At 34.6% G+C, this 21,596-nt stretch overlaps 2 protein-coding genes across 7 annotated transcripts in view; both read left to right on the top strand.

The window, feature by feature from the left end:
• The first annotated feature begins 2,866 nt into the window (after window positions 1–2,866).
• On the top strand, window positions 2,867–8,271 carry LOC114281005 (disease resistance protein SUMM2-like). The gene is made up of 3 exons (XM_082913663.1): window positions 2,867–4,874; window positions 5,982–6,047; window positions 7,879–8,271. The coding sequence occupies exon 1, from the start codon at window positions 3,173–3,175 to the stop codon at window positions 3,878–3,880; it is 708 nt and encodes a 235-aa protein (XP_082769789.1). The 5' UTR covers window positions 2,867–3,172; the 3' UTR covers window positions 3,881–4,874; window positions 5,982–6,047; window positions 7,879–8,271.
• Window positions 8,272–19,510: 11,239 nt separating this feature from the next.
• The window catches only part of LOC114281018 (disease resistance protein SUMM2), a 48,330-nt gene continuing 46,244 nt past the window's right edge, over window positions 19,511–21,596 (top strand). For 4 of the 6 annotated variants that reach the window (XM_082916975.1, XM_028223445.2, XM_082916977.1 and 1 more), the window contains exons 1-2: window positions 19,512–19,912; window positions 20,117–20,158. The gene's annotated coding sequence lies outside the window, so the exon portion shown is untranslated. Of the gene's footprint in view, window positions 20,159–21,596 lie in introns of all 6 variants that reach the window. The other 2 variants (XM_082916976.1, XM_082916974.1) reach the window with 2 other exon arrangements.

Below are 21,596 nucleotides of genomic sequence, written 5' to 3' on the forward strand. Positions count from 1 at the left end.
AAGTTAACCCAAACATTCATATTTTCAACCTCAATTTTTTAGTCCAAAAAGACAAAAAGTACACTTTTTTAGTCTTCCCAAACTTGACCTAAATAATTTATATTTTAATCAAATTTTTAAATAAATATATTTATAATTTATCCAAAAATAAAATAAAAGACAAAATGGTGCTAACTGCCCAACGCAATGTAGCTAACGGGTGTGAGGTGGATAACAGGGCGTTTTTTTTTTTTTTTTTTTTTTTTTTTTTTTTTTTTTTCAGATTTTCCGTGTGAATTCTTAACTTTAGATTTAACTACTTTAATGATATCATTTCATATTTTATCATAATTTTGACATTTTTAATCTACATACTTATGTATTTACAACAATGATTCATCCCACTAAAAACACCACCACTAATAGCACTAATGCATTAAAAAAATAAAAAAAAAATACAACTTCAAGACCAAAACATCACATCATTAACGGCGGGACCCACTGCCACCTAATTAGTGGGAGCACTAATTAGTGCTCCCAAGCATTTTTCTATGTATTTATCATATTTTGTCAATGCTTTCATAATTTTTTTTTTATTAAAATTAAATTGGGACAAATATAATCGGGTCGGTGGTTTTGACACTTAACATGCATCATGTATGGAGAGATCGCTTCCCGCTAATCCAGAATCAGTAATTTTGAATATGTATATTTTATTCACTTTGGTTTGACTCTGCACTTCAATCTAGGCTGTCAATGGCAAAAGGAAACTCTCTGTTAGTCTGTAAAATCCATTTTCATCATCTTCTTTGTTTGGTTTCCAGAGCTTCTTTATCAGCTCTATCATCACTCTCTCAACCCATCATTAGGTCAAGTTCTCTGATTCCTGAGGCTCAGTTTTCCTTCATTGCTCTTGCTTTTCAATTTTTTTTTTTCTTTTTTTTGGATTCAGACTTTTTCTTTTGCTATTATTTGAAGTTTGACCCTCAATAACGGTTTTTGGGGAAAAGATCTTACAAGCCAAGCTTGTATTTGATACAAGGTCTCGTCATGATCTTCAAACATATTTGCTGTTAAATTAGGTTTTCTCACCCAATCAAGTCCGTAGCGTAGCCTGTGTTTGGTTCATGCATTTGGGTAAGAATTTGAAAAGGAAAACGAAAAAAGTGTATGAAATCTAACTATATTTTATTTACATTTCACCTGCCTTTTTTCTTTTCCTTTTCAAATTTCTACCCAAGTCCATCAACCAAACGGTAAGAGTATCTCCAAACCCTTCATCAATTTTTTCATTTTTAGTAAAAAGCTTGGTCTTTTCAAATTTGATGAAAAGATTCCAAATTTTAGTAAAATGCTAAATTCCCTTCTTATCTCAAATTTATATTTTCATCAAATTTGATTTTAAAAAAATCATCTCAAATGCTTCATCTTTTTAAATTTTCATCAAATTCTAATTTGACGAAGGATTTGATAAATTCTCAATTTGATGAAAAAAATGATTTTCCCTTGATTTGATAACATTTGATGAATGGCTTGGAGATAGATATTTTAGCACTTTTTCATCAAAATTTAAATTTGATGAAAAAAAGGTTAAGGATTGGAGATGCTCCTAAAATTCAAACAATGCTCCTATGGGAATTACACAAATTTTCTGATCTCACCATTGGATCATGCCTCAAAATTTAGGTGTGTTGAGATTTCTACATGATCCAATGGTTGGGAGTGTATTGAGAGATGGACAGGAATTTGGGTTTGTTTTTGCTGAGTAGACAGAGGACCCTGGTCCATTATAGTTGATTGTTGACCTGATCTACAAAATAGCAAATAATTGCTCTTCCTTTAATTTTCCAAACTAAGAAGTAAAGCATATGTATTAACAGTAAGCTGTTGTTCTTCTTAGTCTTCAAGTTACTTGTGCCTTCTTTCTCCTAAAATAGAGAGGGTGCAGAGTTCTAGTTTTAGTTCTGGTATGAGCACACTACATATACTATATATATGTGTGTGTCGGGTAGGGTAGGGTTCGGGTTAAAAAATTCTCTCCCTCGCCCATGACCCAAACGCAATCGGGTTGTTCAAAGGTTTCCCCAAATCCGACCCTACTCTATTCAACCACCCCCGAACCCATCCCATTAGGGTCGGGGAGAGTCGTGGACCCGACGGATCGGGGTATTTTGCCATCCTTATGTGTGTGTGTATTTTTTAATAAAAAACTGAATTGTTTCAATTCATGTTCTAGGAGAATGTTGCTTTGTGATTTTTTTTAGGCAAATAATTGAGACAAGTTTAATTCTGTATTTAGAAACTTATTTTTATCTCTGAAAATTGAAGCTCTAAAAATAGTGTGCTGTGCTACTTGTTAGGGAACTCCTTTCGGCAAAATTTATCTCAAAAAAAAAAAATAAAAAAAAATAAAATAAAATAATTTGCAAAATTGCTAGTTTTCCAGGATATTTCACAATTCATTTACACTCACTTGTAGTAAAATGCAGCTAGTAGTAACATTAAAATCTGTTATCAATACACAAGAATAAATAAAATCAGCTTCCTTTTAGAGGTTTTATGGGTTTAGGGGTCTAATGATTCCAAACTCAGTCATCAATTCTTGTTTGTGTTTTAGATCACCCGCCTATCCGAAATTTACAAACAACACCAGAGCAGCAATTCTTGAACAACATAAATGCTGGTTCATTGTTACTAATATATATTTAGCACAATCACTCTTTTGTCAGTAATTCAAGACTGATTTTCTATTGTTTTGAGGTGAATATGGAGACAATTTGCATATATTAGCATAATTTCCTCTCTCTCTTGCTTTTGTAAATCAGATTTCAAATTGCTTTCTAACAACTGTCAGAATTGATATTGAAGTTAAAAACAGTCCTCTTCAGTATTTGCAGGAACTGACCACACCATGGAATTCTTACATCCAATCTTTGAAATTGGGAAGAGTACGTGGGAAGCAACTCAAAAATGGATTGGATATATCAATTGCCTTGATGCTAACATGAAAAATCTCAAACGAAAGACAGAATACTTAAGCAGTCAAGAGAATGACATAAATAAAGAAGTGAGCATTGCAGAGCAGCGGTCAAGGAAAAGGCGAAAGAAAAGAAGTTGAAGTTTGGCAAAAAGATGTGCAAAGGATAAGAGGTGATGTCCAAACATTGCAAATACAAGAGCAAGAAATAGTCGGATGGAAGAATGTCTTCGTGCGCGTACGGTTGGAAAGCTTTTTGTGGAGAAGATTAAGGAAGTGGCAGAGGTGCAAGAAAAGGGCAGATTTTCTAATGATTTGTTGATTGATGCATTTCCAAGTTGTGCACAGTTGATACCAACTACTGGATCTCTTGGTGAAATCACGAGTGCAAGGAACATGGAGAAAGTTTGGGAATACCTGATGGATGATGAGGTTAGAAGGATTGGCATTTACGGAATGGGGGAAGTTGGCAAAACAACCATCATGCATCACATCAACAATCGATTCTTGAATGAAACTTGTAACGTCGGTGATGTTATTTGGGTAACAGTATCTAAAGCATTCAATGTTAGAAATCTACAGAGGCAGATAATTGAAGCCCTGGATCTTGATCTTTCAAATTATGCAGATGAAACAAGAAGAGCATCAGAAATATATACAATGCTTTCCCAAAAGAAGAGGCATGTGCTCATCTTAGACGATCTATGGGAAACATTTCCTCTAGAGTATTGTTGGCAACTAGAGTATGTGCCATCACTGGAGAAACTAAAGGCATTGAAAGAGTTGAAACTGACTGAAAGTCAGATTGAAGAAGTACCACAAGGTTTAGAAGAATTGAGTAATCTCAGGAATCTTGATCTCTCCCAGGCTACATATGTTTTCTTCTTGGGAGTTATGCAGACTTTCACAACTCCAATGCCTTAGAATTAACAGAACAAAAGTATATGTGTCGGCAGAAGAGCTGTTGTGCTTGACGCAATTAAAAGTTCTTGGAGCTCAGTTTCACAATGTGCAAGAGCTTACCAGTTTTGTGACATCTCAGCAGTGCCAAAGTTTGGAAAACTACCACGTTATGGTGGGAAATGTTTATAAAAATGACCGAGATGACATACAAGAAGACTACTTTGCTGAATCGAAAGAAATTTGTACCTATGACTCTAAACTTTTAAGAAGTACTGGAGTAGATCTTCTAGTGCTCCCCTGCAACAAAGAGATCCTCGAGATTAGAAGATGTCACTATTTGATTAGCTTGATGGATATTCAGTTGTTGAGGGATGCAAGAGATTTAAGAATATGTGAAATCCGAGACTGTAATGGGATAGAATCCATCTTTTCATTATCATCCTTCTCAGAAGGCTACCACACCCCGCTAAGAAGGGTTGAGGAATTATGGTTTAGTGATTTACCCAATCTTAGGGTGCTCTTTGATGGAGTTATTCCACCATGCAACATTTCCTTTAACCTTAAGGAATTGTACTTCTATAGATGTCCTAGAATCAAGATTATTTTCCCTGCAAAGTTTTTGCAGAAATTTCCAAACTTTGAGGAACTTGTAGTGTGTGATTGTGAGAATGTGGAGGACATAATGGTGGAAGCAGAGATGAGTGACTGGGGCAATCATCAAGACGATAGTAACACAGTCATACTCCCAAATTTCAAGATTTTAAAACTAGAAAATCTACCAAGACCAAGAGCATATGTAAGGGCATAATGGTTTGTGAATCTTTGAGACATGTTTATATAAGCAAGTGTCCCATGGTAAGGAGACTGCCTCTTTCTTTGCACATGGATAGTGAGCAAGTATCAGCACCACCTGCTCTTCGGTCCATTGGAGGAGAGGAAGAATGGTGGGAATCTTTGGAATGGGATGATCCCCACACCAAAACCACTCTACAGCCTTTGTTCTTTCGAATTCAAGGTAATGTCGTAATAGTGTGTCAGATTAAAAACACGGCAAAGTGCATTCGAGTAAATACTTACAAATTTTTCAATTAGCCCTAAATGTAGTGAAGTCACAACACGTCTGACACCAAAATTCATGTCACCGAAGTTTCAAATATTTGTGTATTGGAATTTAACATTGTTATTCACATAAATATTTTGGATATGGTAAAATACAACTAGTAGACACATACTAGGTTTACTAGTTATCAATGTGGGTGAGTTTTTATGTTTATGATACAGAGTTAAGGTTTATGAAAAAAATCATTACTTTCACCTTATTTTCAAATTTATATTTTAAAAAAATAATAATAATATTTCTTCGGCATGACCCTAAAAACAATTGAAAATACTGAAACAAATCTTTCTTAAAAGTTGATTTTATTATAAAAGTTCTACTAGTATATTACCTTTGAAATTGTAATGATGTAAATACTAAACTTCAATTTCAAAACACTTGCAGACACAGAAATCAAGTGTACACATGCACACACATGAACTATTGTTACATAAGATGTAGAAGTTCTTGAATTTCATATTCAATTTTGTTAGTTGTTAATCGAATACATGTAAATTTCTACAGATTGTTATAGAAAATAATTTCAAATGATCTTACAATGAAATGTGAGAAATTAAAATTCGAATACATTTTATAATCTAGTTTCATAAATGACGGCCTGAAGCAAGACAGCGTAAGATCTTCTCATGTATGAAGTTCTACTTAGAGATGTTAGAGACTTGTTAGCCTAAGCAGTTGGTTCACCCAAGGTCAAATTGTAGCCTCTATTGGTATGTGCTAGTTAATTGATTAGATTAGGAAGAAAAGCTCATTAATTCTTCCCTTTTTATGCATATTTTCCCTGAAACTAGATAATTAAGGTTAAGGGTTTAACCAGTGAATTAAATATTAGCTAGTTTTGATTGAGATATGGGGAGTACTTAATTTATAAGAGAAAAGTTGGGTACACTGAATTCAACCATAAAAAATACAGTGTTCTATGTTTATTTTCCTTTTTTTAATGGTGGCTTTTGAGTTCATAGAACTGTTTTTTTTTTTTAATTATTCCGGATTTTTTTTCTACAGGTTTGTGAAGAATTTTGTGAACTCTTTGGCTTACAGGTTTGGATTCATTTCACTGCAGTAAAGGGGGTAAGTGACCTCATAGTTCGTCAACTGCCTGTTCCATTTGGAAAATGTCTGACATTGAGTAATGAAATCCCTCTTGGTTCTTATAAAAATGAAAATTTTAATGTTTGCTTTTGTTTATGCTAAATGAGGATCAAGTAAGAGAATTTCAATTAACTTTGAGATTATCAAAACAATTTGTGATAATTGATTTATTGTTATTGAAATGTTTTGGAAGTGTTGTATGTTAGTAGTCATTTACTAATAACAATATTAACTCCACACTTTTGGAAGGAATCCAATATTTCTAAGTGATTTTTGTATGTGGATAAGGTATATCCATGTGGTACCTTCCACTATTATGATTGGTGAATGGTAGTAGAATAGGGAGCCCTATGTTGGGCGTTTGGAGAACAATAGGGGGCATATATATTTGTGATTGGTGGAAGGGTAGTGCCACTTGGTACCCTATTGGTATCCAAAACTTTTTCAATATTTCACTATCCTTCCAAACACTAAGATTCAAATTTTTTGCTTGGTTCCCACATGGGAGTTTTGGGCATTTATTGTTGAACTCTTCTTCAATAAATAGGGGAGAGCATTTCATATTTCTTCAAGCTTCCATTGAAGACCATTTTTTGAGGATATCCATGATATGTAGCCTCTAGTTGTTTTTGATATATATGTGTAGAAAGAAAGAAAATAAAAGAATTAAAAATTCAAATAGACAATCAGTATGATAGCCATTTGGTCCAAAACGGTTTAAGTTTTTCTCTAACTGTTTAATGGTTCTATGTGAGTTTAAATTTCGCATTGTTTCTGTGTCTATAAGAAGGGTTGTGTCCTTCTGTAGATTGTGTATATTTGAACCCTTTATAGTGATTCCCTAGGCATACAATTGCTTATGTAATCTCTGCTTTTGTTCTCTTTTTTATTCTGATTTCTGGGTTAAGCTTTTGGTTGTAAGATGTCTAAGGAATACAACCTTAGAAACGGTCTTCATACTAGTAGGAACTGTATCATGGAGGGAAGTCACTATCTTATAGGTAACGTCAAGGACGTGCCTTGCCTACTATTTAAATTCTGCTTGTTGGTTTATGATTTTCAGAGTCTGATCACAATACTGTTTCACAACAATAAGCTCTGTGGATTCATGTATTTTGTCAAGAGTATGAATTGACTATGATTTGGATTAATTATTGACACAAAAACTACTTTCTTTAATGCTTTTGGTCTTTGACCATAGTGGTTTCGGCTTTTGTCACTGGTTACTGTTGTGGTTGCAGTTGCAAAAACTTGAGCTTGTGTTTATCAAACCATTGAGTTTTGGATTGTATTTAATTATCGATTTTTATGAGATATCGAATGGTGAATCCTATGAGTTCATAAACTGTATGATTATTGAACTCACCTTATTGGAATTATTGTTTCTTTAATGTTAACTGAATTGCAGGACTATTTCTTTACACTCTTGAATCACAGAAGATTTATGAAAAATCTTTGTCGTTCAACTTTACTTATTGAACCAACTAAGCTAACTCAATTTATCACCATTATATAATCTTATTTTAGAGGCCAGGGTGTCAATCCTTGCTAAAGGCAAAGATTAAGAATCTCCTCAATTATGGGGTTTCTTTATTGGGCTATTTGTTGTGTTGTTTATCTCTTTTTTACTATGGGGCTGTTTGTTAAGTTGATTGTTGAGCTTCTATGATTGTTGGACTATGATAATCTGAATGTCTTTCCAAATTTTTAAATAATCTCCTATCAATTGACCTAAAAAAATTCTTACGAAACTTTTATTTTTCATATATTCATTGAGCTATCAAATTGATTCTCTTCTTTTTTATTACAGGTCCAGAGGAATGGTATTGTGCAAATCATTTTTGGGATAAAGTGCTAAGAGTAGAGTTATTTTGAATTATTTTGCTGAGACATTACCTTTCACTTAAATTATAGAACTCTAGTTTACTTTGATGGTGACAATATATGAACTCCAACTAAACTGAATATGTGGATTGTTGTTGAGACTTTTGGTATTGTTGATTAAAGTATTACTGAGGTTTTATCTCTTGATTGCCAGGATTATTGTGGAATGAGATTGGATTTCTCATCTCAACCGCCCTGCATACTCACAGGGTGAAGTCTTATAGGCGTGTGGCATTGTCAGGTGCCTAGCTTGGCTAGTTTTGCCCATAATGTTTTTTTCGTTTAAAATTCAAAGGATTGACGGTATAATTTATTTATTCCAAGCGCTAAAATAAAATTTCACTAAAATTAGAGGATCAACTGTGTAATTACCTTAGTTATTATCAATATTGTATTTGTTACTTTCTAATTTGATGGAGTGGCAACAGTGGAGCCATTATCTTTAATTATTTGGCACCAAAAAGCTTGCAAGCTCAAGTTCTTCCGGGGATTAGAAGCAAATAGTCACAACACCCAAATATTAACATTAAATTTTTGGGTAAATTACATTGACACTCTCCTTGATATTTCTGTTTAATATAAAAAAAATTTCACATTTGAAAAATTATATTTTTCTCCTTGAGATTTGAAATCTCATTACAAATTGTTCCATGAATTGTTGATGTCATGTCTTAAATTTTTTTAAATGACCATCTTGTCATTTTTCCTGTTATTTCTTCTTTCCATTATCATAACTACATTCTACAACTTTTCATTATTAAATTTTATACAAATATATTCTTATTGAGTGATGATATACAAACATAAATTTTATATAGAATTTTCGAACACAATGATATAACTTAATGGTGACCTTTCACTTTAAAACAAAACACCACAAAACATAATTTATATTTACAATAATATCACTATCACAACATTTTCATGATATTTTTTGTATAAATTTTTATATATGAATATCATTTTTCATTTTTATTTCTATCATTATATCTAGGTTAGATCAATTTAATCTAGATATATATTTAAAAAGTATAAAATTTGTACAAACAACTTTTAAAAAAATCTGTTAAATACAAAATAAGATAATGTATTGAATTCTTATATTTTTATATATATATATTTTTTGTATTTGGTAAATTAAAAAAAATCACAAAATATTATACTTCTTAAGTACATTTAGATTAGGTGTATCTAAAAAATAAAAATAAAAATAAAAATGCTTAAAATATTTTAAAAATTCAGTAAAAATAAAAAAAAAACATGAAAAATAAAAATAAAAAAACTCAATTTTTTGTGTGAGTTAAACCAAAGTAGATAATTGTTATTTCCCTTAAAATGATATGAACAAAATATTTGTATTATTTTATATGTATAAGGGCTAAGAAGTAAATATGTCATTTTAATCTGACAAGGAGGTAAATGTAATTTTTCAAATGTGAGGAGAAATCTGTATTAAAAAGAAATATTAGTGGTGTCAGTGTAATTTACCCTTAATTTTTTACGGAATGGAAATATAATGGGTCCAAATGGCCTAAATTTTTCAGGGATTTGTTTTCCAACAATGTTATGTACGTAGAAACATTATGGGTAAATTATAAACACACTCTTGAGGTTTACTTAAATTACAAGTTAATCTCTATGATTTTAGAAATTATATTATGCCCCCTAAGGTTTCTAATTTTACAACAAATAAGTCCTTTTATTAATAAATCAAGAAGTTAATTAACAGTTTTTAATAATGTTACATTTTTATTTCAATTAATAATTCAAATAATTTTATTATTGTATAGGTGAACAATTAGAAATTTCACTTTTTCAATTAATTCTGTTAAATAAAAAATTCTGACAGGGAGGTATTTGTAATTTTCCAAACCACAGGGGACAATTCGTATTTTAAGCAAACCTCAGGAGTTGTATTTGCAATTTATCCAAAAATTATTATCAGTTGAGCAACACAACAATGTTTTAAAAACTAGACTGGTAAACGAACTAGAAAAGAGATCGAGTGTATAAGTCATCGGTTCAACCGTCAAATTGAATTAGAATCAAATCGTGATGTTATAAATATATTAAAAATTATATTTAAATAAAAATATAAGTAATAGAATTATAAATTAAAAAAATGAAAATGTTAAATTATCTTAAATATTTCTCCTAATTTTTTTTACTAAAAAATATAAAAATATATTTTAAAATATTATTAATTTTAATTTTGAAAGCAAACTAAATATTCAATATTCCCTCCATATGATTTTAATTCAAATAATTTGATTGAAAAAAGAGCAAACTTTTGAAGGGTAATCAAAATTTCAAGTCTCTCTCCAACAAATTTGATTGAAATAATTTAATTGAATCCCACATGAGTTTCTTGAGTTTTTTTGAAAGAATTTTTTTCTTATAAATAAGTAGAGACTTTTCATAATAATTTCAAACTCTTAATGAGATTCCTTACAAGAGGAGACGGTTGAAAGAGAGTTTCAAATCAAAATTTTCATATATAATATAAAATAAGAAAGAAAGAAAGAATAAATTAAAAAAAAATATATATCATCAACCCGATGAACCATACCCAGGTCATTTAGTTTGGCAGTTCAACTGTCGGCTTTACCGATTCTCTCTAAATATGTTAGTATTCTGCTGATTCAAATGGTATATCTGGACCAGAATCCCGACTGATCGACGGTTTAACCGATCGAATAGGCTAATTTGATTCAGTTTTTAAAACCATGCAACACACTATATATGCATTTTCATTTGTCATTATTCCTATAACATAACATTTTTTCAAGTTACACACGCACCGCGTGTGCGTGTAAGGACCACTAAGTTAATTTTATATGTATTCCCAAATCATCAAGACCTCTTTTTTTGACTTTTCAGATCAACTATGGAAAGAAAAATGTTTTTTTGACACACTGCAAAATACATTATACCCAAGGTCTTGAAAAGGGATTACGGTCACTGTAACAATTACAGTGGTGCGGTTGTCGGATGTAAAGGTTATAGTGTAATTAAAGTTGTGATTTTTTAAATTTTTTGCACAACTTGAAAAAAATTTATCGATACGCATATTTTTTTTTTTTCAGAATCATATTTATTGGGATTTAAAATAGATTTTGATCAATTTTTTTTGATTTTTAAGTATGATCCAATATATTTCATATTTCCGAATCACTATAAGAAGAGTTTTTTACATTTTATTTCAATAATTAATGACTTTAAGAATAATTGATTTTAAATGTCTACAAATGATTTTTGACCAATACCTGAACTAACTAAATAAAAATTATTACAATTATTACATAAAATGATTGTAAAAATAAAAATTATACCATAAATAAAAATTATTTTTGGGACATTTTTTTAGACAACAATTTATACCTAACTAAATAAACTTGTTTACAATTAAGTATTAAATGAAATGATTATAAAATAAAAATTGTGCCATAAACAAAAATTATTTTTAAGCTACTGATTTTATTTATTTTTTTAAAGATATTTTTTAAACAACACATTACAGTAACAAAATAAAAAATATTTACAATTAAATATTAAATAAAATCATTATAAAAATAAATATAACCACTGTTTATATATATATTTTTATTTTACATGCTAATGTAATGAAATAAAAATTAAAAAGAAAAAAAAACTCATATAAAATTTTTTGTTTGGATTTAGATCACTTGAATATTTGTTCTTTTTTTGTAAGCTCTTTTTTGGGATGGGAAAATGAAATATTCAGAATTTTGTTAAAGGATATAATGGTGTGTAATGGACCGTTACGGTTGTTACGTAATACTGAAACAACCGTTACATATGAATTTTCATTACACTGCTATAACGGTCATAACAATAACGATAATTACCACTGTAAGGTTGGTAACGAGGAAGAGAACAGAGAGGGACTGAAAGTTGGTGTTGTTATATTATGTTTCTGTATCTTACAAGAGAGCAAGCTCCCTCTCTTTATAGAGAGGAGAGGGAGACAATTAGAATCGGATGCCTGGTAATTTACATTGAGAGAAGCTAAAGCTAAAGTGAAAGTTCTCTTCTTTACAGCTACACATTGTGGCCTTTACAGATGCAAGGTCTTTTACAGCTATACATGGTAGTGGGGGTGTATATTATATGTATATTATATGTCAACACAGCCCCCCGCAAACTCAAGGAGGGTAGGCATCGACCAAGTTGAGTTTGGAAACAAGATCACGGAAGCGCCCAGGAGAATGAGCCTTGGTGAAGATATCAGCAGGTTGATCGGCAGAAGCAATTGGGAGAAGATGAACAGTACCACGTGTAACATGTTGTCGAATGAAATGGCAATCAATCTCAATATGCTTGGTGCGATCATGGAAAACATCATTGTGAGCAATCTGAATGGCACTCTGATTGTCACAATAAAGAGCGGTAGCGCCAGAAGAGGAAATACCCATATCAGTGAGGAGCCAGCGAAGCCAGAGAAGTTCCTGAGTAGTATCGGCAAGGGCTCGGTATTCAGCTTCGGTGCTAGAACGGGCAGTGAGGGATTGTTTTTTGCTACGCCAAGTAAGAAGAGAATCCCCTAAGAAGAAACAGAAGCCCGTGGTGGAGCGTCGATCCGTAGGATCCCCAGCCCAATCAGCATCAGAGAAGGCACGCAATTCCAGAGATGAGGAAGCAGAGTAGTAAAGGCCATGGAACAGGGTGCCTTTGATGTACCGAAGGATGTGAAGTAGAGCAGTATAGTGGGGAGTGCGAGGAGCCGACATGTACTGACTAACAATGTGAACAGCATAGGCAATGTCAGGACGAGTCACTGTGAGATAGACAAGACTGCCGACGAGCTGACGATAGAGAGTAGCATCAGGGAGGAGAGCCCCGTCGAGAGGAGTGAGACGAATCTGAGGATCAACTGGAGTAGATGTAGTTTTGCAATCAGTAAGACCAGCACGAGCCAGAAGATCAGATGCATATTTGGCCTGAGATAAGTAAGAGCCAGTAAAATCATGAGAGACTTCAAGGCCTAAAAAGTAGTTGAGAGTACCAAGGTCCTTCATCTCAAACTGACGGTGGAGAAAGCGTTTGAGGTGGAGAATACCAGCTGCATCATTACCAGTGATAATCATATCATCCACATACAGAAGGAGAAGAGTGGTACCATGAGGAGTAGTCCGTATAAAAAGAGCAGAGTCATAGGAGCTAGAGGTGAACCCGAAGTCATGAATGGTAGAACTGAACTTAGCAAACCAGGCACGGGGTGCTTGCTTGAGGCGATAGAGGGCACGCTGTAGTTTGCAAACCTTATGAGGGGGAAAAGTAGACCCAGGGGGAGGTTGCATGTAGACCTCCTCAAGAAGATTACCATTGAGGAAGACATTTTTGACATCCATTTGAAAAAGCTCCCAGTGGCGAGCAGCAGTAACAGCCAGTAAACTGCGAACAGAGGTAAGCCGAGCAACAGGAGAGAAGGTTTCCTCATAATCAATCCCATATTCCTGGTTGAAACCCTTGGCAACAAGACGAGCTTTGTAGCGTTCAATCGAGCCATCAGAATGAGTCTTGATTTTGTAAACCCATTTGCAACCAATCGCAGTTTTGCCAGGAGGAAGGTCAACAAGATCCCAAGTATGAGTTTTGTCCAAAGCCTGAAGTTCATCAGTCATAGCTTGCTGCCAAAGAGGATTAGTACAAGCCTCACGATAGGAGGTAGGTTCATAAGTAGAAAAGGCAACAGACCCAACAATATAATCACGAAGGTGGATAGGAGGTTGAGTTACCCGGTGTGGTCGACTCGTAGGAGGATCGGTGAGAGGAAGAACCAATGGAGAAGGAGGTGGTGCAGGGAGAGGTGGACCTTCAGGGAGAGCAGTCTGGTCGGGAGCAGGAGTGAGCAAGGGCGTCTCAATGACGGAGGGACCTGTATCAAAATCATCAGAGAAGAGATCGATGGAAGGATTAGTAAACAGTACATTAGTGGAAAGTGTAGGTAAGTGAAATGAGGATAGGGAGGAAAACATTTGGTGCTCCCAAAAAACTACATGGCGGGAGATACGAAGACGTTTAGAGAGAGGGTCCCAACAGCGAAAGCCTTTATGTTCAATTCCATACCCAAGAAAGCAACAAAGACGAGAATGCGGTTCAAGCTTGGTGCGTTCATGAGATTGAAGGAGAACAAAGTAGGCAGAGCCAAAAACCCGAAGATTAGCATAGGGAGGGGGAGTGCCATGCAGACGTTCAAATGGAGTTTGATTATGGATGACAGGGGAAGGAGCACAATTGATAGTGTAGACAGCAGTGAGGGCAGCTTCCCCCCAAAAGTTTTCAGGGCAGGAAGAAGAAAGAAGGAGAGCGCGAGTAGTGTCAAGAATATGCCTATGTTTCCGTTCAGCACGGCCATTTTGTTGGGACGTGCCAGCACAGGAACGATGAGGCAGTGTACCATGACTCTGAAGAAAAGAAAGGAAATCTGAATCCCGATATTCCATAGCATTGTCGGAGCGAAAAAGTTTGATGGTTTTGGAAAATTGGGTGTGAATCATTTGGGCAAATCGATAATAAAGAGTTTTGAGGTCAGACCGAGTTTTCATGAGAAAAATCCAGGTAAACCGTGAAAAATCATCAATGAAAACAACAAAATAACGAGATCCCCCCATAGTAGTGGTAGGGGAAGGGCCCCAAATATCCGAATGTATAAGATCAAAAGGTGCACAGGAAACATAAGTACTTTTATTGAATGATAAAGCAGGTTGTTTGGCAAGTTGACAGGGTATACAATCAAAAGTATCTGGAATTACATGACCCAATTGTCCACTAGAAACCAAAGACTTTAAGCGAGTAATAGAAATATGTCCTAAGCGACAATGCCAAAGGTGAAAAGGAGATAATGAGGAAGCCGAGGCAGGAGCAGCGATCTGAGGAGAGGCAGGAACATGAAGGTGAATGAGCTCATAAAGACGTCCATGCTTACGGCCGATCCCAATAGTCTGCCTCGTCTGAGGGTCTTGCACCAAACAATGAGTAGCAGAAAAGGTGACAGTTAGACCAAGTTCACATAATTGACCAATAGAGATAAGGTTTAAAGTGAGAGCAGGGATATGATAAACTTGAGGTAAAGTTAAGGAAGATGTGGAAACAGTACCAAGATGACGGACAGTCATGAGAGAACCATCAGCAGTTTGAATTGAGGGAATATGAGGAGAGGAAGAGATGGAAGAAAATATAGTTGAACTGGAGGTCATATGATTACAACAGGCAGAATCAAAATACCAAGAAGAGTTACCTGGAATTACAGACAAAGCAGTAGGAGGAGGTGTACCAGAAGGGGAGAGAAGGTGTTTGAACATGGCCTCGACATCCGTTGGAGAAAAGAGAGGGGTAGACGGAGCCAGAGACTCGGAAAAACCCTCAGCGGCAGCAGCAGTAGTGGCGGTGTGAGGAGACTGATTCCCAGGATGAGATTGGTTCCTGGAATGATGAAAGCTCCCCCGAGAAGAACCACCGCGAGAAGAGTGGTTGTTGGAGGATGAGCGGGATGGATGGCGAAGACAATCCTGTTGCAGATGACCAGGACTAAGTTTGTTGCAATATCGGCAGGTTCTGACTGGGCAATTGACCAGGAGATGTGTGGAAGGAAGGCCCCGATTCTGACAGTAGAGACAGGCAGTGGTCCGCTGGGGGAATGATGGCCGGTACGGGGGAGTGGCAAGAACAGAGTCCACATGATGAGTTTGGAGAGTACCAAGACGAGTCTCTTCTGATAGCAACTCAGAAATAGCTTGTTCCAGAGTGGGCAAGGGATGGCGATGAAGAAGAGAGGCACGTACAGGCTCAAAAGATGAAGTGAGAGCCATGAGAAAGTGCACCAACCTTTGCTGATTACGATAAGCAGTAAATAAAACAGCATCTTCTCGGTGAGGCCAAGTTGGTTCAGAAAGAGCAAGCTGGTCCCAAACGGAGTACATTTGAGAGAGGAAGTCATTGATGGACTGACTAGATTCTTGGCGCATCCGATGAAGTTGGCTCTGAAGTTGATATTGATGAGCAAGACCAGCAGTCTGGTATCGTTCTTTCAAAAAATCCCAGATGTCTTTGGCAGGAGTGGTGACAGAGTCAAGCTGAAAGCGACCAAACTGAAGACTGATAGAGGTAACAGAGGTATTCCGAAACCAGGTAATGATTTGGTAATTCTTACTGTCCCATTCCTCAAGGCGATCTTCATATGTAGGAGTAGCAGGGGAAATAGTAGTTTCAGCAGTGTCTTTGACCGGTTGGGTCATGTCCCCGGTGATAATTCGCCAGAGCTTCTTTCCTTTGAGGAAGGAAGACATGGCTTGGGCCCATAGAACATAGTTGGAACCATCCAAAATAACGGAAATGGGATGGGAGGCATCAGGACGATCCATAATAATAGTGGAGTAGGGCTAAATGGATAGGGAGAGACCTGTAGGAGCAAAATTAGGTAAAACAGAGTGTACCAGTGAGTCCGGAAGGTCGAAAATAGCTAGGAAAGGTGGGCTGTGCAGGGATGATGTCAGCAGGGTGGAAAATGAGGTCAGTGGCGCACGTTAGCAGGAAGGGCGTGCGGTGCACGGTAGCAGAGGGGACTGGTAGCGTATGTTAGCAGAATGGCGCACGCGGGTGCACAATAGCAGAACGGCGCACGCGCGGCTCACGGTAGACGAACGGCGCACGCTGGTGCATGGTAGCAGGTGCGGCGCACGACAGGGCAGGGTGGAAGGCGCGTGGCAGCGCGTGTGAGAGTGGCAACGGAAGCAGAGATGCGCCGAGAGAAGAAGCGGCGCGTGAGAGCGCGTGAGGGCTTGTCTGGTGATGGGCTTGGTGCCGTTGGGATCGTAAGGAAATTCCGAGCTGTTTGGTATAGTCCACTGTGTACGGAACTAAGAACCAAAATTGAGGGATGCCAGAATTGTGTTTCTAGGCTCTGATACCATGTAAGGTTGGTAACGAGGGAGAGAACAGAGAGGGACTGAAAGTTGGTGTTGTTATATTATGTTTCTGTATCTTACAAGAGAGCAAGCTCCCTCTCTTTATAGAGAGGAGAGGGAGACAATTAGAATCGGATGCCTGGTAATTTACATTGAGAGAAGCTAAAGCTAAAGTGAAAGTTCTCTTCTTTACAGGTACACATTGTGGCCTTTACAGATGCAAGGTCTTTTACAGCTATACATGGTAGTGGGGGTATATATTATATGTATATTATATGTTAACACAACCACAATCGTTACGGTTACATTACGGTCGTTTTTTAAAACTTTAACTATACCTATTGCATTACCGAAAATTCGGATTCAATAGCTTGTCTCAACTTTTTTTTTTGATTTTGCGAGTTTTTGTCGTTGTTGGGCTCCAGCGTGATCAATTTGGGTGGGCCTCACCTCACCCGACGTGGACGGTTGACCTGACCTGACATTCCCAACCGTCTCCGGCATCGTCTGTTTCTCTACTTGTCTAGTGTGCAAGAACAACTTACCTCTCTCAATCCTCATGAGCCCTAGGTTTGAAGAAAAGGCCCTGTCTACACTGCTAGCAGAGTTTTATAGTTTCACAATCTAACTTCTCAATTAGCAGATAGACTAAGGATTTGAAATGGATTTGATATCTGCTTTTGTTTCATTAGTAGATTAGTTTGTGCGTTTGGGATATCAGAATTGAATATGAAATTCCCACGATTCAAGCTTTGAAATTGTTGTCGTTCGTTTCTTACAATTCCACTATCAATTTGAATCTTCATAAATAATCTCAATACTCCAAAACCGAGTGAATTTGGAGAGAGAGAGAGAGAGAGAGAGAGAGCAGTTTCTGGCGTTTGTGAAGAATTTTATTATTGATTGGTCTCTAACTCTTTATCTTCTTAGTTTAGTTTCCAAGCTTTATCAAAATCAGTTTCTAAGCTTCATTTTTCATTTTTCTTTTTTTTTTTTTTTTGTTGCGCTATTATTTGAAGTTTGGTCCTCAATCTTGTGTGTGTGTGTTTTTTATTTTTAAAATTTTTAAATTTTTAAATTTTTTTTAAAGATGTTAGAAAGTGAGCCAAGCTTGTATTGACACATGTCCATAGTCGTGATTTTTATTATTTTTATTTTTTTTTGGAGTACACAGAGGACCATGGCCTATAATAGTTCATGGTTGATCTCATTCATAAAATAGAAAGCAATTTATCTCCCTTCAGTTTTACAAACTAAGAAGTAAAACATTGTCTTGTATATATTACCAAGCTAGAGAATGCATCAGTAAGTTTTTATACTTCTTTAGTCTGGAAGCCATTTATGCCTTCTTTCTCCTACAATGGAGAGGTGTAGGAGTTCAAGTTTCAGTTGAGACATGAGCTCACTCTCTCTCTCTCTGTAATGTGTTTTTTATTTTTGTTAAAAAATGGAATTCATGAATAACATAAATGCTGGTCAAACTAACGGAATGGGGCAATAGGGAGGTTAATGTAATTTCAAAAAAAAAAAAAAAAGTAAGGAAGGCCAGTGTAACTGTCAAAAATCTTAGGGGAGGTGATTGTAATTTATCCTTCATAAAAAAAATATTAAGAGTTGTAATTAATTGGACCAAATTAAAACAAAGTCATAAATTCATGATCAAAACTGAGACAATTGAAATTACAGGGACCAAAATGACATAAAGACCAAAATATAGAAATTATTATCATAATTTGCCAAAAAAAAAAAGAAAAAAAGAAGTAGAATTCAATGAAGTCAATCCATTATACTACCAACCAAAACTATGAATTACATGATCAAAGAATGATTTTTGAGCTTTAGCCACTATGCACTCCATCAAACGCCGTTACGTCGTTGGGCACTAGTTAAAACGCCTAATATGTAAACTAAAAGATATTATCTTATCTATTATACCTTTACAATTTCTACGACACAAAAAAAGAAAAAAAAAATTATGAAGGTTCACTAAAATTAATGAAATTACATGGGCAAAGAAGGTTTTTTGTGGTGCTACAACTTATCACATGGTAATTATTACCATCATATTTTCAACAAAAAAAAAGAAGCGTAAATTACACTTACACCCCCTGAGGTTTGGATCTAATACATATCACCCCCTGACGATTGAAAAATTACACTAATCCCCTGTCATTGTAATTATTTAGACGAAATGAAAATATTAAACTCATACACTCTCTCTTTTCATGCTTTACTTTACTTCCTCTGTTTTTTTTTTCCCCTTTTCCTTTGCTTTACTTTTTTTTTTCAATGTAATTTTCTCTGTTTTTTTATTAAGAGTTATTGCCTTTTATATAAGTAGGAGGGTTTGCGAAATGAGACTATTAACCACAGGAGTGTAAATATAATTTCCAGAACGTCGAGGAGTGGAATGTAATTGGACCAAACCTCGGGGGGTCAATGTAATTTACCCAAAAAAGAAAATTAAAAATTAACCCAGCATATTTCAATTGGTTTCCTTTACTTCACAGACATTGATTCAAATTTTCTTTCAACTGATTCAATCATGTCATCTAGTGGCTTCACTACAAACACATCCACCTAAAAAAGTCAGGCCAAATGTCTCCTTTGTGATTTAATTCAAGAAAATGACCTCACTTGTTCAGATCTGCAATGGGTATAGGTAGTTAATTCTCACCTTGACAATTCCAACTTAATTGTTAGAAATGAAAATGAAACTCAAGCCACAATGAAATCAGAAAATTAGTAAAACATAATCTGAAATGAAACAATACTCCATTCAGACATTTCAACAAAATTGTAATAGTTGTAGGCTAAACGTTTGATAGGTTTGTGGCACCACGTGGTGGGAGTGACGTGGTGCCTTTGGGGCCACGAATGAATAATCTCTCCTTCCCAATTCCTTCCTCATAATTATTGTTCTCACTACAAAACTCATCACAAAAGTCTTCCCAGTTCTTTCTCCATTTAATATTTCCAAACCACTCAGAAGAAGTTACGGACTTGATCTGCTTTTTGATTTTTTGCAACAAGGTATGAAAACTATAGTTTTTATTTTATCACTGTACAATTGTCATTGTGTGAGATCTTGTCTGTATGATTTCAATTTTTTTTTCCCCCTGGTCTGTGCTGTGCTTGAAGTTTTATAAGCATTTTAACAGCTTAATTAGGTGATTTTTAAGAATTTAACCAGGTCTCTATCATTGTTCTTTGCTTATTTTTTCTCTTTTCTTTTAGATTCTTCTAGCAAAGCATCTTGGTTTCTTTCTTGCTTGAAAGGTAAAGTGCTAAATATATATATAATTTATTTTTTCAAGGATATATATCTTTAGTGTAGTAGTATATGCACATTTACTGTTATGCCTTTTTGTTCATCTTATGTTTCTTCCCCTCCTTTATCCATGCTTATCTGAATCTATATCCGAATCTTATAATCTTATAATTTTACGATCCATTTGGATACAATAGATTTGCATAGTGTAAAAAAAAATTTACAACTAGGATCTTTCGACCCTAATAGTTGGATCTCATAGAATCATGGAATCTCGATTCAAATCCGATCCTACCAATTCTATTTTTAATCCTTGTAATTTATTTTGACTGGTTAGTTTAGCATGGAGTCACAAAAATAGGTTCTTCAAAATTCGTGACTTACGAAGCACATATATGAATACGGATATGGATAGAATACAATACAGATATGAAATACGACAAAACTTATAAAAGTAGGATACAGATACGGTTAAGATACGTTTGTAAAAAAATTGTTTTTTCAATTATTAGTAGTGAACTACACAAGCTCAAGCATGTTAAAAACTATACTGTAATTTTATAATGTAAAATATTAATATTTAAGAATGAAGAATTAATTTAACTTATTAGCTAATTTATTTCTTCAATTTCAATAGGCTTTATAGATATTTTGCTTCAATATTAAGTTCAATATGTTTATATCGCAATTATAGAACAATCTACATGAATTTGTCCATATGTTTTTCCCTTTTACATAGTAAAAAAATGTTGCAAGTAAGTTTACTTATTTATTTATTAATATTTAATTCTATTATTATTATTATATTCACTTGTTAAATTTTACTTTTTATGTAATTATATGGGACATGATTAATACAATAAGAATATGCCAATTTGATAAATTCTATTACTTATAACACATTATATCCTTCTTATCAAAGAACTAAGCAAAGTATTGGAAAAATATTATTTTATTTATCCTCACAATTAAGGTATATAATGTTATGTAAGAAACGTTACAATTCTAATTTTGTAAAACAGATAATACGACTTGGAGTATCCGATGCTTAAAAAATAAGTATCCGATGCGTCAGAATTAATGAAAAATTAATTAAGAAGTAACTAATACTTTTAATAAGTATTTGCTACGTATTCGGAAGTATTAATATCCAATACAAATATGTCTCCTTTTTAGAAGTATTCGTACTTCATAGTTCATAACTCATAAATGTGCCAACAGGGGACATCATATAGTATATAAGTAAAGTTGTGCATTTCAGAACTATAGTCTAGAAATGCACCATGTGTCTAGCTAAGAATAGCACATATTACTATTATTTTTATTTGTGTTGTATTTTATGCATTTCCTTTAGTTTTTTGTCTTTTAGATTTGGTTCTTCTTTCTATCTGAGCATTGATTTCCTTTTCTTTTTCTTTTTAATGTGAAAATGGAAAAGGTGAAGAG

The sequence above is a fragment of the Camellia sinensis genome, chromosome 2, assembly GCF_055761805.1.
Source record: "Camellia sinensis isolate YWXY chromosome 2, ASM5576180v1, whole genome shotgun sequence".
Lineage (NCBI taxonomy): Eukaryota > Viridiplantae > Streptophyta > Magnoliopsida > Ericales > Theaceae > Camellia > Camellia sinensis.

Bases quoted from the DNA above. Each gene is read 5' to 3' on its own strand.
- LOC114281005 (XM_082913663.1), top strand. From the start codon at position 3,173: ATGGAAGAATGTCTTCGTGCGCGTACGGTTGGAAAGCTTTTTGTGGAG.